General features: G+C 39.1%; 1 protein-coding gene across 1 annotated transcript; it reads right to left on the bottom strand.

Annotated features, from left to right (window-relative positions):
* Window positions 1–1,390: 1,390 nt before the first annotated feature.
* Window positions 1,391–1,945, bottom strand: LOC133792615 (uncharacterized). Its single transcript, XM_062230522.1, has one exon. It carries the CDS (start codon window positions 1,943–1,945, stop codon window positions 1,391–1,393), a length of 555 nt encoding a protein of 184 aa, XP_062086506.1.
* Window positions 1,946–18,395: the final 16,450 nt, after the last annotated feature.

Here is an 18,395-nt window from a genome sequence, read left to right as displayed (position 1 = left end):
TGTCATTAGCGGTCTGAATGGCATACCCCCAGAAAGACGGTGATAGAGTTGGATAACTAATCATTGACCTCACCATTTCTAACAACGTTCGGTTCCGATGCTCAGCAACACCATTTTGTTGCGGAGTTCCTGGGGTAGTGAGTTGAGACAGAATTCCACATTCAGTAAGATGATCTTGGAACTGATTATCCAAATATTCTCCACCCCTATCAGATCTCAAGATCTTTAAAGTTTTACCTAACTGGTTTTGGGCCATTGCTAAAAATTCTTTAAACTTGTCAAAAGTTTCAGATTTTCTTTGCATTAGGTAAAGACATGAATATTGAGAATAATCGTCAATGAAAGTGACGAAATATTCATTACCACCTCTTGCCTGAACATTAATCGGTCCACAGACGTCAGTATGAACGAGCCCTAGGGGTACTTTGGCCCTTTCTCCTTTTGCAGAGAATGGACGCTTGGTCATTTTACCTTCCAGACAAGATTCGCAGACAGGTAAGTCACCCATTGTGAGTTCCTTCAAAGGCCCAGCCTTTGTAAGTCTTTTAATCCTATCATAGTTAATATGACCAAGGCGAAGATGCCAAAGGTATGTCATGTGATCATTATCGATCTTCTGTCGTTTGGCGGTCCTAGGATTACCTACCTTAAACAATTCATTGTTATGCGCGAGTGATTCATTAGGTCGCAAAATATACAAGCCATTTTCCATACATCCAACACACAATTCACATCCATTAAATGAAATAGATATATTAAAACTTGTGAAAGTAACAGCAAATCGTTGTTGATGTAATAAAGAACCTGAAACTAAATTCCTACTAAAGTTTGGAATAAAATAAGCATCATCCAACAACATAAATTTATTTCCAAAATTTAAACGGGCTTGTCCTTTCGCTTTGACCTCCACGAATTCACCATTTCCAACTCTAAGTTTTAACTCGCCCTCCTTCACCGTTTTCCAGTTGCTAAGTAGCTGCAAAGAAATACACACATGATTAGTGGATCCTGAATCAACTATCCAAACAGAATAATCATCCTCTAAAACACATGCATCCAAGACTAATAAATTATAATTACCTTGGGTTCCAGTTGCCTTGAGGGTGGGGCAATTACGCTTCCAATGCCCCTCCTCCTTGCAATGGAAACATTGTCCTTTAGCCTTCTTGCTAGTTGGCTTTGCTCCAACAGGCTTTTCAGTTGCCGGTGCCTTTCCAGCTGCTTGCTTCTTAGCTTTCTTTTTGTCCTTCCTTGCCTTTCTCTTCTTGCTCTTCGAGGAAGAGGCTAGGTTAGCCTCACCCTGAGCACCCCCGGTAGTAGCAGCCTTCTTCTCAGGTCCTTTACTCGGTCCACCATTTATTCCTTCATACATCTGGAGCTCATTCAATAACTAAGTCATTCCATAGTCCAACTTGTTAAGAAAATAGTTCATGGTGAACGTAAGGAAACTAGGTGCAAGGCTGTTGAGAATGATTCCAACTTGAGTCTTCTCATCTACTGTTGCTCCATGCAACTCAGCTTCTTGGAAGTAGTTCGTCATCTTAATAAAATGATCACGAACATGTTGGCTAGGTGCCATCCTACAGTTCACATACTTCTTGGTAGCCTCGAAACTAGCTTGCGCTGACTTGTGCCCAAACATTTCTTGGAGTTGCTCCATGATGTCGTAAGCAGTTTCGATATCTTCCATCTTAGTCCTTAGCGTTTCTGACATGCTGGCGAGAATGTAGGCCTTGGCCTTGTTGTTGGCAGCAGTCCAACGATCATACTTCTCCCTCACTGCCTTCGAGGCGTTCTCTCCAGGAAAGTCAGGTTCAGCTTCAGTCATCACGAATTTTGAGTTGTCGCCGATCAGCACTATGTTGATATTAGATTTCCATTTCATGAAGTTCTCGCCGGTTAACAACTCCTTGGACAGAAGAGAGATAATGGGGTTGGAGGCCATAGAGCTACAATTATCAATAAAGGAGAAATCAATGCATTGTTCGACAAACATTCATTCATACAAGTTTCAGAAATAGCATAACATATAAACAATGTTTAAAGATAAGTAAATACTAAAAACTTATCTTTCTATTTCTTAGGTTTTTCAACTAGCCATGAACCTATGTGTCCCGGTAGGCGAGAGTCACAAATATTCACTTAGTCAAATAGAAAAACAACTCAATTAATAAAACGTCCCAGACTTTTATTAATAACCTATCCATTCGATCAAAGTAACGAAAACACATGTGTCCCGGTAGGCGAGAGTCACAAATATTTCTTACTTTATGAGTTTGACCCACGATATTGATTATTATAGACTTAATTCCTATAGTCACCGTAGGAATGAGTCTATAGAAGATCTATCTATAACCATCTATCCTAAGAAATTTAACCATGTTAAGAGTCTAGTGAACACCTTCCGTAGGGAGACGAAATCAAAGCGCCATTAGGCCCCACTAAACCCTAACCTCGTTAAATCAACGGTGGAGATCGAATTCAAATTTTTTTAAAAACTCATTATTTAATTTTTCTCGATTTAGTATTTTATTCTTTTGAAAATTACCAACTTAGGTTTGCCAAATTATTAAAATAATCAATAAACCATAGTTTATAATTTTCCCATTAATTCTAAAATTACCCATTGAAAATTAATCCAACAATTAGAATTAATTTGTTTCTAATCAATTATTAGGTCCAACTAAAAGGAATAACCTAATACAATTAAGTCCAACTTAGGTAAATGGGCCTTAACAATTCGAGCTTGCATGGAGGAGAGCTGGGTTCAGTATGTCGGACCCACTACTAAGGCTCCCTAACTTCCACACAAAGCCCAAAAAGACAGGAATTTGAACCTTCATTTTATTAATTGTTATTCAATTGATTAAGTCCAATCTAGTAATGCAAAGCAAATGGGCCTTCACAAGTGGAACCACCCATAAGAGAGGAATTTAAACTTTACATGTTCAATTGGGCCCAAATAAAACCTAACATTTTATGAAAGTTTTATTTGATTTTTCCCACATTTTTCAAAACAAAAAAAAATGGGCCATCATTATACTTATATTTAAAGCCCAAATGCAAAAAATAACTTAATAATGATTCTAGATATGTTAATTTTCTTATTAATTGGATGGGCCTAACATGAAAACCTATATGACATGTTACACATCTTTATGTATCATTACATTTATTCCCAAAATAAATAAATTAATTGCTAAAATAAATAAATCAATCAATATCTAAAACAATCAATTGAGTTATCAAAATTAATTTACTTATTAATTAATTACCATAAAGTTTTACCCAATTGAAAACTTACCACATAATTAATTAAACATAAAATTAATTTAATTGTCATTAAAGAAAATATCTCAAAATTTTTAAAATTGGATACTAAGATATTTCTTTAGCACAACCGTGCTTTGAACTCCTCCTCGGACCAAAGTCCGACCACCCTCCTTGGCTCTCCTCGGATCAAGGTCCGACCGGACCTCTTGGGGCTGCTCCTCGGACCAAGGTCCGACCGTGCTTTGGACTCCTCCTCGAACCAAAGTCCGACCACCCTCCTTGGCTCTCCTCGGATCAAGGTCCGACCGGACCTCTTGGGGCTGCTCCTCGGACCAAGGTCCAACCACATCTCTTAGGGGCTGCGGACATGATCCAGACATTACGAGTCCATTCATTGTGAATCCAACTTTCAAGATCATAATTCTTATGGCTCAAAATCTGGGTGTAACATTTTGCCCCCTCAAAAGTATTTGTTCGAATCCCATGAGAAGGAAACTTTTGAACTACTTTCTTCGGGAACCGCACCGTCGCACACTTGAAAATGGACACGCGTCAGTTGGGTATTGCTCACTCAAGGTACTCGAGTACCTTGGAAATTCGCCCACGATCGTTCGCTTGCCACCTTTTCGGTACCATCATGTCATCAATCCCTAACCGTTGGATTTTATGAGGGTTCTGGCCAATGGCCCAGATTAATCCTTTTTTACCATCTATATATAAGACCCCAGTCATCGTCTTCCTCTTATTTTACACGCATCAGAGACAAAAGAAAAGGGACAAAACCAGAAGCCATTTCAGAGAGCTTTTTGATTGTGTATGTTTTCCCAGCCGAAGAAACAAAAGACCACTAGTTTGCTCGAGACCGTAGGGCTATACCTGCAGCCTCTCCTTCAATCAACGATTTCTCTGCAATCGCCGTTAGTGTGTAAGTATCTGATGATCTTTTTGTTTTCCTTTATGCCAGTTTCTGTCTGTGCTGTTCTTTTATTTCTGTGAATGCACTAGTTTATTTTCTTAGTTTGTCACGCTAGGAGACTTTTGACCGATATGCTTTCACGTCTAAGTCTCCATACTAGGTTTAAATCACTGGTTCTAAATCCAGTTTTGGTGTAGAACAAGGTCTCTTTTTTCTGGTGTTGACCACGTTTTTGGCCAACGACGTGAGAACATCAAAAACGACAAACCTTCAAGAGAATTTAAACGACACAGACAGTTTAATCAAGAAAATAAAGAACACACAAAAATTTTATAGTGGTTCAGCCCTGATCATTCAGTAATAGCCTAATCCACTTAGAGATTTGATTATTTTATCTACCCTCAAGATCAGATGAACCTTAGTCAACTGAGTTTCTTCAGTGTAAATTTTCTGAATACAAAAAGGGTTCTCTCTCAAGGAAAACGCACTTTCTCTCTCTAGTGGAACTTAGACCGAATTTCAAATTGCCAAAAGTCCTTTTCTGATCCCATTAACCCTCTATTTAAAGGCTTGGGATCAGAAACTGATATCCCCCTAGGATCAGGATATTTTATTACTCATATTATATTTAAATTACACAAAATATTCAAAAATGCAACAGAATCCTCAATTTGAGTGAAGAATGAGAGATTCCCGCGCGTGCCCAGACCGATTCTTGTTGAAGTTGTTTATGGGAATTTGACGTAGTCTGGTCCATTTGATTGATGAATATCGTCTTCTGGTCGAACACATGCATGCTGGACACATGCATATGGACCATACCCCTTAGACTCTCCTCGGACCAAAGTCCGACCATGCTTCTTGGGCTCTCCTCGGACCAAGGTCCGACCAGACCTCTTGGGGCTGCTCCTCGGACCAAGGTTCGACGGTGCTTTGGACTCCTCCTCGGACCAAAGTCCAACCACCCTCCTTGGCTCTCCTCGGATCAAGGTCCGACCGGACCTCTTGGGGCTGCTCCTCGGACCAAGGTCCGACCACATCTCTTAGGGCTCTCCTCGGACCAAGGTCCGACCACACCTTGGGCTCTCCTCGGACCAAGGTCCGACCACATCCTTTAGAGTTCTCCTCGAACCAAAGTCTGACCGGGCACACCCTAGCCCAAGTACTCTCCTCGGGTGCACTTGGCTTGGTCATGACACCTCTCAAGCAGTCCAAACTCTTCACTGATGTATTGGGCTACTGCTAAGCCAGATCACCCAACTATTCCATGCCACTTGTCATTTCTATTGCCACATCATCATTTTCAAATTTTGGGAAAACATCTGGGTGTCAAAATTTAAAAGACATATCTTGCACACCAAGATATCGGGTACAAAATCTTGGTTTTAAAGAACGCACGATACCCAAGATTACCATTTCTGAATAACCGCCACCCTTTTTCCCTGATATTTCAGGATTTTCAAAAAAATTTATCCACTCTCCTCCTTTTTCTCGTAGAATACACGTTCCGACTCTTAAATGGAGTCTTAGTATCGAGCTTGTTTCGTTCTTAAGCATTCTCTGAGCTTGTCTTGTTAAGCTCGCAATTCTTGAACCCTTGCATGCATGGCCCTCACCATTCTTTCTTTCTCGCTAGATGTCACAGAATCTAGAAAGACGGAGGGGGTCGTTGCTGGCAATCCCTTACTTGCCAAAAACCCCGAGCCCAGAGTCCCTATTTGCTCGGAATCAACGTTTGATTCAAGAGTACGATCTCGCGCGCGAACAGGAGGAGACCCGAGCTCACTATCGCCGCCAAATCGTTGAGGTCATAGAAAAGAAGAGGAGAACTCTTCGGGAGGCTCTTTATCCGGAATCTGATTCAGGACCTAGGCCGATCCCCCTCGACCCTAAATTAAAAGTCACCATCGCGTACAGTCCGGGAGAGCTCCAATTCTCGCTGATGGGTTAGCCTTCTACCTCGCAACCGAGGAGAGAATTCTTCGAGGCCGAGCACTACTGGAGCTCGGTTACCTCACTAGGTCAGATAATTGATATCCTGGCCTTCCACGGTCTCAGGTTGTTAAGCACCCTAAGGTGTCGAGCCCCTACCTCCAGTGAGCGAAGCTGTCGTGCCCCAAGAGATGGAAATCCTGATAACAAGCTGAGGTACGCGGCTTGGAGCCAAGAACATATGAGTGCAGGAGCGCTACTGCCTCTGAAGTCATTCTTCAAGGACTTCACGGATTTTGTTGGGCTGGCTCCATTCCATCTCAACACTAACTCTTACAGGGTTATGTCTGCTCTGAGGTCGTTATACCACGAGTTGGAGTGGAAAGGACCTTCACCAAAGGAGATTTTATATCTCTTCTATCTGAAAAGCAATCCCTCCCGAGCTCGGGGAGGAGACGGCTTCTACTATCTCTCAAGCTACCCCAAAGAGAAAAAGGTGTTTGAGGACCTTCCTAACCATCCACCTGACTTTAAGAAAGCCTTCTTCTGGACTGATGGCCTGTCCCCGTCTCGATACTACTCATTCAGACGGATTCGTAAGTACCCCAACCTTCTTTATCTCTGTGCTCGGACTTTTGTCTGTAGGTTTGTACTTAGTTGAAATGTGTCTTATTTTCCAGCCAACTTTCACCGTCCTACTCCCGACGACGTGATGAAGGAGCATAGAGAGACTCTGCTCCAACTCCCTTATGGCAGGAGGTCTCTCTCATATCTTTTGCATGAGAGCAAGCTTCGAGCTTGCTGGCTTTTGGGAGATGGCCAGTCCACCTTGGATTGGTCCAATAAAAAGTACCACCTCTGGGAGCTTGTGCCACTACCAACTGGCATCCTCCCTCCGAGGATAGAGGTGAGGCCCCCGCCTCCGGTTCGCCGGCGGAGCCCACAGTCGGGGAACGAGGCCAACGACGAAGCTTCGAGCTCGGGCTCGAATGATCAAGGTACAGTCATTCTTAGCTCGAAAATGTGGTCCCCCACCTTATTAAAACACAAACCCAATAGGTTAGTTTTATGTCTGGATGATAGGGACCACTTCTATATATGGACTTGGGTAGATGACCGAGTTCATAGGTTTGATAGTTGGCTCAGGCAGTATGACATTATGTACAGTCTGAACAAGGTGTAGGACGGGATAGCCGTCCAATATGGGACCAATGACTATAGGGACTTTTTGAGGTTGACGTCCACCTATAGGGAAGGTACTCCCCCCGCCTCTTCTGAAGATGGGGGAATTTCGTGGTCTCCGAGTTCGAGCTCGGAGGAGAGTTCCAGCTAGGTTTCTTCTATCATTATTTTGTATATCTACGCGATGCTGAATCACTTTATATACTTTTTCTTTTTGCTATGATTCACATTGTGGCGTGATTGTGTAGGCAAGATGGATTCCGACCTTGACAACATCCTCGAGAGTGGCGGTGCAAAGAGGAGCAAGCGTCCCAGGGCGGGGTCACGAAAGGTTGACCGGCCCGCCAAAGTCCCCAAGAGGACCGAGAAAACACCTCCTCCCCCGGCTCTGCCTGTTACGAGCTCCATCGTGGCGCCGACTTCGCAGGTCGGTGCCTCCATTATGGCCGAGCCCCAACTTCCTGTAGTGGTCCCACCGATACTTGGTCCACCTCCCAGAAAGCTTTCTGCTTCTCGAACTCACAAGCTGTCAGTTTCTACTCACGTTGAGGAGTATGTAATTGACAATGCGGCTGGATCCCATGGGTCTATGCTGGGCTCGGATGTTATGTCCCGAATTGGCCAGAGCTTTAGCAGTTTCGACGCTCCTCAATGGCAATTTTTGAACAACACCCGAGACTGCACCACCCTCTACGAGAAGAGTATCGAGCTTGCCGCCGCAGTAACTTTTCTTTTACTTCTTAGTTATATTTATATAGTCCTGATGTTAATGACGATTTTTTTTCTTTTATCAGACTCTTGCTGTTACTGTCCTGCTCAACTATAAGTTGAATAACGAGATCCATTCGAGCAAGTCTTATGCTCAGGTGGCGAAGGATCTTCAACTCAAAGCAAGTGATGACCTGAAGGCAGCAAATGCAAAGCTTGAGGCAGGAGCCGAGGAGCTTAAGGCCAAGGCATCCGAGCTTGAGAAGTTGAATGCTAGGCGTGCGGAGCTCGAGAAAGAGAATGACAGGCTCGCGGAGCTTAAGAAGGAGAGCACTCGGCTCCAAGAGGCTAACAAAAAGCTCGAAGAAGACCAGGCCGCTACTTTTGATATAATTGAGGGTGAAAAGGCTCGCCTCCTTGCTGAGTATAAAGAGAAGAAGGACCAGGTGGTAGAGTTGGCCATGTACAGAATGTGGGCCAACAACGAAGACCTCGATACCAGCTTCTTAGGTCCTCATGAGGCGAAGCTTCTGGATAAGTGGAATGCTCGGCTTGAGGCGGAAGAGGCTGCTCGGGAGGCCACCTCTGAAGGTGCTCAGAAGGATGGTCATGATATTCGTCCCGAGGGGTCCAGTGCTGCCGATGCTGAGAAGGCCAAGGAGACTGCTCCTTCTTGAATCTCATCTCGGGGAAATCTTATCTTGGGGCTGCGTCCCCTTATTTTTGTAATTACTTTAATTTATGCCCGTAGGGCTGATACAATTTCTTTTTATATTAATATATATACTTTACATTTCTTGGTTCGAAATATTTTGCACATTTTATATTAATGAATCGTTTATGTTTATTTATTCATACAAACATAATTTGGATTTAGGCTCGAGACTCAACGCATTCATGCATCGTTTGCTCGAATTATCTGCTTCCGATCTCGTTATTTGTCAAGGTCGGATATTACTTTAACCATGAATCCGAAAGTACTTGTATGGTGTGTAATACAAACAGTTTAGTTATATCCTATTGCTTAGTTACTTTTTCTCGTCCTCAGTTATTTCTCCGAGGTTATGAGTTCGAAACTATTTTCCCATAAGATATTCCAGCCTCGATCTCGACTTATCTCGAAGTAGGTTCAGGTTCTAACTTATCATCGATTAGTTTTAGCTATTACGGTCGTGTTTGGTTTGTAATCCATACACTTATATTTTTAACCTAGTTCGTATATTTGGTTATATTCAAACATTTTAATCTTTTGATAATTTGGTTACGTCCAAACTATCTAAGCTCGCGCATTTGGTTACATCAAATACTTGTATGTTTTTAATAATTCGGTTACGTCCAAACTATCTAAGCTCACGCATCTGGTTACATCCAAACACTTGTATGTATTTCGTGCATGTTATTTTATTTTTCAAGCTGGTGGTATATATACCAATGATGCCCCCTTAATATCCTATGAGTGTGACCATAGGTTATTAAATTAAGAGAGATTGCAAAAATAAAGAGAAATATAACATGTTGAATGAAATAGATCTTTATTTGATGGAATTCAAAAGTAGACAAAGTAGTACAAATAAACAATCATGGTTACAGGCAACACTCTTCCTATACTATTGGTAGTAAGGTCTTAGGTGTTCGCCATTCCATGCTCGCGGTACCAGGCTCCCATCCAATCTCGCTAGCTTGTAAACACCGGGCCGGATGACTGACTCTATCTGGTATGGTCCTTCCCAATTTGGCCTGAGTACACCAGCTGCTGGATCTCGTGTTGCCAAAAATACGCGTCTCAACACCAGATCTCCCACACCGAACTTTCGATCTCGAACCCTCTTGTTGAAATACCTGGTAGCTCGTTGCTGGTAGGCAGCGTTCCTCAACTGAGCTTCGTTTCTTGTTTCTTCAATCATGTCTAAGGTTTCTTCGAGCTGAGTGTGGTTCGAGTTTTGGTCGTAAATATGAGTGCGGATTGTTGGAATTTCGACCTCGATAGGCAACATTGCCTCGCAACCGTATGCTAGAGAGAACGGGGTATGCCCCGTTGATGTTCGAGCTGTGGTCCTATATCCCCATAGGACTTGGGGCAATTCTTTGGGCCATCATCCCTTTGCTTCCTCCAACTTTTTCTTTAGTGAACTCTTGAGAGTTTTGTTTACAGCCTCGACCTGGCCATTCGCCTGAGGATGAGCTACTGACGAAAAACTCTTTATTATTCCATTCTTTTCACAAAAGTTGGTAAACAAGTCGCTATCGAACTAGGTTCCGTTGTCGGATACAATCTTTCTCGGCATCCCATATCGGCATACGATGTTTTTTACCACGAAGTCAAGGACCTTTTTGGAAGTTATTGTTGCCAATGGTTCAGCCTCCGTCCATTTCGTGAAGTAATCCACAGCGACGAGAGCATATTTTTCACCGCCCTTGCCAGTTGGGAGAGAGCCTATGAGGTCGATTCCCCATACCGCGAATGGCCATGGGGAAGTCAACATGGTCAGCTCGGATGGTGGAGCTCGAGGAATCGTGGCGAATCTCTGGCATTTGTCTCATTTCTTCACGTACTCAAAAGAATCCATTTTAATGGTAGGCCAGAAATATCCTTGGCGTATGATTTTCTTGGATAGGCTATGCCCCCCGGTGTCATCTCCGCAGAACCCTTTATGAATTTCTTCAATGATCTTCTTAGCTTCGGGTGGAGTTACACACCGAAGTAATGGCATGGAAATCCCCCTTCTGTACAGCTTTCCGTCCAAAATGGTGTAACGGGAAAGTTGATACATTAACTTTCGAGCCTGGTTTCCGATCTTTTGGAAGGACTCCGGTCTCGAGATATTCAACTATCGGGGTCATCCAGGTAGGCTCGGACTCAATCATACACACGTCTTCCTCCTCTAGCTCGTTATTGCTAGGTGCCGAGAGGTGTTCTATGGGCACAACGTTTAGTTCATCATTCTTAGCGGAGGTGGCGAGCCGAGCTAAGGCATCAGCATTTGAGTTCTGCTCTCGGGGAACCTGTTCGATTGCATAAAATTCGAAATGCTCCAATGCAGATTTTGCCTTCTCCAAATAAGTTGCCATTCTCATGCCACGAGCCTGGTATTCTCCCAAGATTTGAATAACCATGAGCTGAGAGTCGCTGTAGCAATGTATTGCTTTGGCTTTGAGCTCTTTGGCTATACGAAGTCCCGCCAGTAAAGCCTCGTATTCGGCCTCATTATTCAACGTCTTGAAGTCAAATCTTAAGGCAGAATGAAATCTGCTCCCTGCGGGGGTAACCAAAATGACCCCTGCCCCCGATCCATTTTCATTAGATGAGCCATCGACGTAAAGTTTCCACAGCTCGTGGGCCGGGGTTATAACCGCGTCGTTGGTCATGCCAGTAAATTCTACTATAAAGTCTGCCAATGCCTGTGCCCTAATGGTCGTCCTCGGGTGGTAGGTGATCTCGAACTGCCCGAGCTCAACCGCCCATTTAAGAAGTCGACCTGAAGCCTCCGGTTTAGACAAGACTTGCCTAAGTGGTTGATCAGTCAACACATGGATGGGATGCGCCTGAAAGTAGGGGCAAAGTTTACGAGATGAATGAATTAAACTGAGAGCCAGCTTCTCCATCAAGGGGTATCTTGACTCTGCCCCCAGTAAACTTTTATTGATGTAGTAAACGGGTCTTTGTACCTTCTTTTCTTCTCACACGAGTACTGCACTTATCGCGTGTTCGGTGGTGGAAAGGTATAGGTACAGTACTTCTCCCGTAACAGGTTTTGATAAGATGGGGGGCTCTGCGAGGTGCTTTTTAAGCTCCTGGAAAGCCAGCTCGCACTCCTCTGTCCATTCAAATTTCTTACCTCCCCTCAAAAGGTTGAAAAACAGAAGACAACGGTCTGTAGATTTTGAAATGAACCTACTTAGGGCCGCCATCCTGCGGTCAAACTTTGGACATCCTTGTGTCTTTAAGGTGAGGGCATGTCAATCAGGGCCTGGATCTTGTCGGGGTTGGCTTCTATTCCACGAGTGTTCACGATAAAGCCCAGGAATTTTCCTGAAGATACCCCGAAAGTGCACTTCTGAGGATTCAGTTTCATGTTATACTTTCGGAGCACGCCAAAGCACTCTTCGAGGTCATCAACATGGTTATTGTTAAGTTGAGACTTGACAAGCATGTCGTCAACATAAACTTCCATGTTGTTCCCTATCTGTTCTGAAAAAATCTTGTTCACGAGCCACTGGTATGTGGCCCCAGCATTTTTGAGCCCGAATGGCATGACATTATAGCAGTATAGCCCCTTATCCGTTATGAAGCTCGTATGTTCCTGGTCGGGGGCATGCATGGGAATCTGGTTATATCCAGAATAGGCATCCATGAACAACATCAAGCCATGCCCCGCCGTGGCATCCACGATCTGGTCAATCCTTGGTAATGGAAAACAGTTTTTCGGGCAAGCTTTGTTGAGGTCCGAATAGTCAATACAGGTCCGCCACGTCCCATTAGGTTTTGGGACCAACACCGGATTGGCTACCCAGTCAGGGTAAAAGGCATCCCTAATGAATCAGTTTGCTTTTAACCTGTCAACCTCCTCCTTCAGTGCCTTCTTTTTGTCGTCATCCAGTTGTCTTCGCTTTTGTTGCTTCGGAGGGAAGCTTTTGTCTATATTTAGCGCGTGGCTTGCTATATTCGGACTTATTCCTACCATGTCCGAATGTGACCATGCGAACACATCCTGGTTTTTCTTTAAAAAGCAAATTAGTTGCTATTTTGTCTCATCGTGGAGGTGTTTTCCAACCTTAGTCACGCGTGCAACAACATGTTTGAACCAAATTTTTGGTACTGTAAACTATTCAGAATTTTCTAAAAATCGCGCGGATGTTCTAAATAGCAAGCATATACACTGAAGAGTCCCACCGGTAGAGCTTAAAGTGAAGCCCCTGTAGGAGAATTATCCTAAATATATATATATATATATATGTTGACGCCATTTTTCGTCAACTTGAAATGTAGAACACGTAAACAGTAAAATAATTATGGCCAGAAAATACAATAAAACAAGGAGGATTTTTTACGTGGTTCAGCAGTTAACTCTGCTTAGTCCACGAGTCTTTGTTATTAGAACTTAGGAAATTTCTGGAAATTCTTCAAAGATGAATTCTCCAGAGTTTCCCTCAAGATCACAAAATTTCGATCCTCTACAAAGGTACCAGACTTCTCTATTTATAGAGGAAGTCTCAGAATACTATCCCACACGTTTCTGGGAAGTTATCATTTACATTAATAAATTTAATGGCTTTAAAAGCCTGTAACTCCTATATACAAGGAACGTCCCCTGAAGCCTGTAACTCAATTTATATATATAGGACAATTCTTCTATAGGGGTTTCACTTTACCCTTTACTGGTGGAGCTCTCAGTGTTCAGGACCTTTAAACAATTTTTTGAGTGATTTTTTTTTACCATGCATATTGTAGTTGTTTAGAGCACCCTGCAAATTTGTAGAAAATTTCGAATAGTTTACATTAACGAAAACTAGGTTCAAACATGTTACTTTCCACGCGTATAAAAAAAAATTAGTCACACGTGCAACAACATGTTTGAACCAAATTTTTGGTACTGTAAACTATTTTGAATTTTCTAAAAATCGAGCTGATGTTCTAAATAGCTAGCATATACACTGAAGAGCCTCACCAGTAACGCTTAAAGTGAAGCCCTTGTAGGAGAATTCTCCTAAATATATATATATATATATATATAAATATATATTCTATATAATAAGTGTATAGATAATAGAAATTCTTGGTTTTAACGGTATTTTATTATTAAACATATCATATAATATAATCTGCTGTGAATTAGCAGTAAATTACTTTTTTTTTTTAAAAACTAGGAGGAGACTTAAATTTAAAATTTACGTATAATATTTAATATTACATTAAACATCTCTTCTATATAATAAGTGTGTAAATAACGAAAATTCTTAGTTTTAACGATTTTTTATTTTTTTAATGTTAACTTTAACGAAATATTCTTATATTTAACAGAATATTCTTATATTTAACAAATAGTTTGTAAACACTTAAACTTAAATAAAATAAAATAAATAATTAAAAAAAATTTTAAATAGGATATTTTTGAGATATTTTAAAATGATAATTATTTAAAAATAATAAATAATTAAATAAATTAAAATATGATATTTTAAGATAATTTACAATGATAATTATTTAAAAATAATAAAATCATACGTGTTATAACTTAAATAAAATTTAATTAAACTTAAACTCACTTATTAGAATAATATCATATTAAACATATAATATAATTTATTGTGAATTAGCAACAAATTATTTAAAAAAAAACTAGCAAGAAAATTAAATTTAAAATCCACATATAATATTTAATATTATATTAAATATATAATATTTAATTGCTTGTTGTCACTCCCAAATTAAAAAACTAAAACAAACGTAAACTTAAACAAAAATAAATAAATTATTTAATTAATATAAGATATTTATTTCAAAATTTATATGACATTAATATAAATTTAATAAAAATAATTAAAAAATTCTATAAATAAAACTAAGCAAACGTGCATATTGCACGTTGCTTGTATCTAATATATATATATATATATGTCTTTGTTGACGCGGTTCTTCGGCAACAGATAATTATATAAATAGGGAGAGATAATAGTGCTAAATGATGAACCGTAATAGATGAATGATCTCGAAGGAAGATTATAACTCGAATACTTTTTTTTAGGTGGTTCGAAGGTTAAAATCCTTCTAGTCCACCAGCCAATATTATTGATATATCTCTGATATTCCTTACAGGGTATTTCCTTACAAATTAGAAGACAACCCTTTGCAACTCCCAGGGTCTCCATATTTATAGGGAGAGGACACCTGGGTGTTGCAAAGAAGGTCATCCTGTGACCTTCTTACCCATCATGTCACTTCTGTGACGTTCATGATTAATTTCTAAAACCTGACACGGAAGTGTGGTCTAATCAATAGGTAAGGGGGATAATGGGCCGCATGACCCAAACTAGTCGTGGGGTGCCTGAACACGCACGTTTATGTTGTGTGTCCGAGATTTCAGGAATGGATCAGACACGTGATGTCTAATATATGCACGTTTACATTGCGTGGTTGACTTTATAAATGGTCGAAGGTGTCAGCTCAAGCTCGTACCCCAAGCTTGATGTAGTCTCAGCTCGCGACGTTCCCACTACTGTCTTGATACCTTCGTGCATTCTCACTGAGCCTTTTGCTACCTCGAGCTAAAGAGGTTGATATTTGTAACAGGAGCTTCGGATAGGAGCTTCCACGTGGCTGATAGGATTATGCCCTTATCTAGCTCGCTAATAACCCGTGGATATTTAGGGCGTACAGTCTTTTTATATAAAAAGTGTGTAGATAACGGAAATTCTTTTTATATTAGGCTTAATTTAATACAGCTACATATTCTTATATTTCTACACATATACGAAGTTCATATAGTTCTACGTGTATAAACTTTCTGCTTGAGTAACTTCTCAGAACAATTAACATCATGAACTCTTAAAGAGAGAATATCTGTATAGCCAAAATAAGTCCCACATGGAAAACGAAGACAAGGAACAAGTAGAATATGAATAGCTCACAAATTATCATTGCTCTCCGGGCTTAGCAACGTGGGCCTGTGAACCAAGTGGGGCATGCGGGAAATGGAGCACTGGGTCAGCCCATTGGTTTGGACTCAACGCATATATATATATATATATAAATTCTTTTACAGAGGTTTTACTTTAACCTTTATTAACAATGGAGCTCTTAGTGTTTTGGCCCTTTAAATAAATTTTTGAGCTATTTTTTTTTTACCATGCATATTGTAGTTGTTTATAACATCCTGCAAATTTGAAGAAAATTTTGAATAGTTTACATTAATGAAAACTAGGTTGTTTGAACCAAATTTTTGGTACAGTAAACCCAAGTGGGGGCATGATGGCTTGGGCCCAATCTATATAGGACAATGTCTTTTTATAGGAGTTTCACTTTAACCCTTATCACTTATCAGTGGAGCTTTTAGTATTTTGGACTTTTAAATAATTTTTTGTGCGATATTTTTTTGATTTTCAGAAAAATTCTGAATAGTTTACAGTACCAAAAATTTGATTCAAACATGTTGCATGCGTGACTAATTTTGGTACTGTAAACCATTCAGAATTTTCTAAAAATCGCGCTCATGTTCTAAATAGCTAGCATATACACTGAAGAGCCCCACCGGTAGGCTTAAAGTAAAGCTCTTGTAAGAGAATTCTCCTAAATATATATACACATATATATGTATATATTCTATATAATAAGTGTATAGATATATAGGGGTTTTACTTTAACTCTTACCGGTGGAGCTCTCAGTGCTCTCGACCTTTGAATAATTTTTTGTGCGATTTTTTTTTACCATGCATATTGTGTTGTTTAGAGCATTGCGAAAATTTTTAGAAAAGCATGCAACATGTTTGAACCAAATTTTTGGTACTGTAAACTATTCAGAATTTTCTAAAAATCGCGCTGATGTTCTAAATGGCTAGCATATACACTGAAGAGCCCCACCGGTAGGGCATAAAGTGAAGCTCCTGTAGGAGAATTCTCCTAAATATATATACATATATATGTATATATTCTATATAATAAGTGTATAGATATATAGGGGTTTCACTTTAACTCTTACCGGTGGAGCTCTCAGTACTCTCGACCTTTGAATAATTTTTTGTGCGATTTTTTTTTGGACCAATTTTGGTACTGTAAACCATTCAGAATTTTCTAAAAATCGCGCTCATGTTCTAAATAGCTAGCATATACACTGAAGAGCCTCCCCGGTAGGACTTAAAGTGAAGCTCCTGTAGGAGAATTCTCCTATATATATATTCTATATAATAAGTGTATAGATATATAGGGGTTTCACTTTAATTCTTACCGGTGGAGCTCTCAGTGCTCTCGACCTTTGAATAATTTTTTGTGCGATTTTTTTTTACCATGCATATTGTGGTTGTTTAGAGCATTGCGCAAATTTTTAGAAAAGCATGCAACAACATGTTTGAACCAAATTTTTGGTACTGTAAACTATTCAGAATTTTCTAAAAATCGCGCTGATGTTCTAAATGGCTAGCATATACACTGAAGAACCCCACCGACAGGGCTTAAAGTGAAGCCCCTGTAGGAGAATTCTCCTAAATATATATAAATATATATATTCTATATAATAAGTGTATAGATTATAAAAAAATTTAGTTTTAACGATATTTTATTATTAAACATATAATATAATATACTATGAATTAGTAGTAATTTTTTTTTTTTTAAATCTAGCATGAAACTCAAATTTAAAATTCACGCATAATATTTAATATTACATTAAACATCTCTTCTATATGATAAGTGTATAAATAACGAAAATTCTTAATTTTAACGGTTTTTTAATTTTTTAATATTAACTTCAACGAAATATTCTTATATTTAACAGAATATTCTTATATTTAACAATAGTTTGTAAACACTTAAACTTAAATAAAATAAAATAAATAATTAAATAAATTAAAATATGATACTTTTTAGATATTTTACAATGATAATTATTTTTAAATAATAAATAATTAAACAAAATAAAATATGATATTTTTAAGATAATTTACAATGATAATTATTTACAAATAATAAAATCATACGTTTTATAACTTAAATAAAATTTAATTAAACTTAAACTCACTTATTAAAATAATATCATATTAAACATATAATATAATCTATTGTTAATTAGCAACAAATTATTTAAAAAAAACTAGCAAGAAAATTAAATTTAAAATCCATATATAATATTTAATATTCCATTAAATATATAATATTTAGTTGCTTGTTGCCACTCCCAAATTCAAAAACTAAAACAAACATAAACTTAAACAAAAATAAATAAATTATTTAATTAAAATAAGATGTTTATTTCAAAATTTATATGACATTAATATAAATTTAATAAAAATAATTAATAAATTCTATAAATAAAACTAAGCAAACGTGCATATTGCACGTTGCTTGTGCGATTTTTTTTTACCATGCATATTGTAGTTGTTTAGAGCATCCTGCAAATTTTTAGAAAATTTCGAATAGTTTACAGTAACAAAAACTAGGTTCAAACATGTTATTTTCCACGCGCATAAAAAAAATTAGTCACGCATGCAACAACATGTTTGAACCAAATTTTTGGTACTGTAAACTATTCAGAATTTTCTAAAAATCGCGCTCATGTTCTAAATAGCTAGCATATACAATGATGAGCCACACCGGTAGGGCTTAAAGTGAAGCCCCTGTAGAAGAATTCTCCTAAATATATATATTCTATATAATAAGTGTATAGAATTCTAACTT

This window comes from Humulus lupulus, chromosome 7 (genome assembly GCF_963169125.1).
Source record: "Humulus lupulus chromosome 7, drHumLupu1.1, whole genome shotgun sequence".
NCBI classification, from domain to species: Eukaryota; Viridiplantae; Streptophyta; class Magnoliopsida; order Rosales; family Cannabaceae; genus Humulus; species Humulus lupulus.
Note: the sequence above shows the minus strand (reverse complement) of the source record. Positions and strands in the feature narration are given on the sequence as shown.

Excerpts from the sequence above, each read along its gene's own strand:
- LOC133792615 (XM_062230522.1), bottom strand. The coding sequence starts at position 1,945 with ATGGCCTCCAACCCCATTATCTCTCTTCTGTCCAAGGAGTTGTTAACC.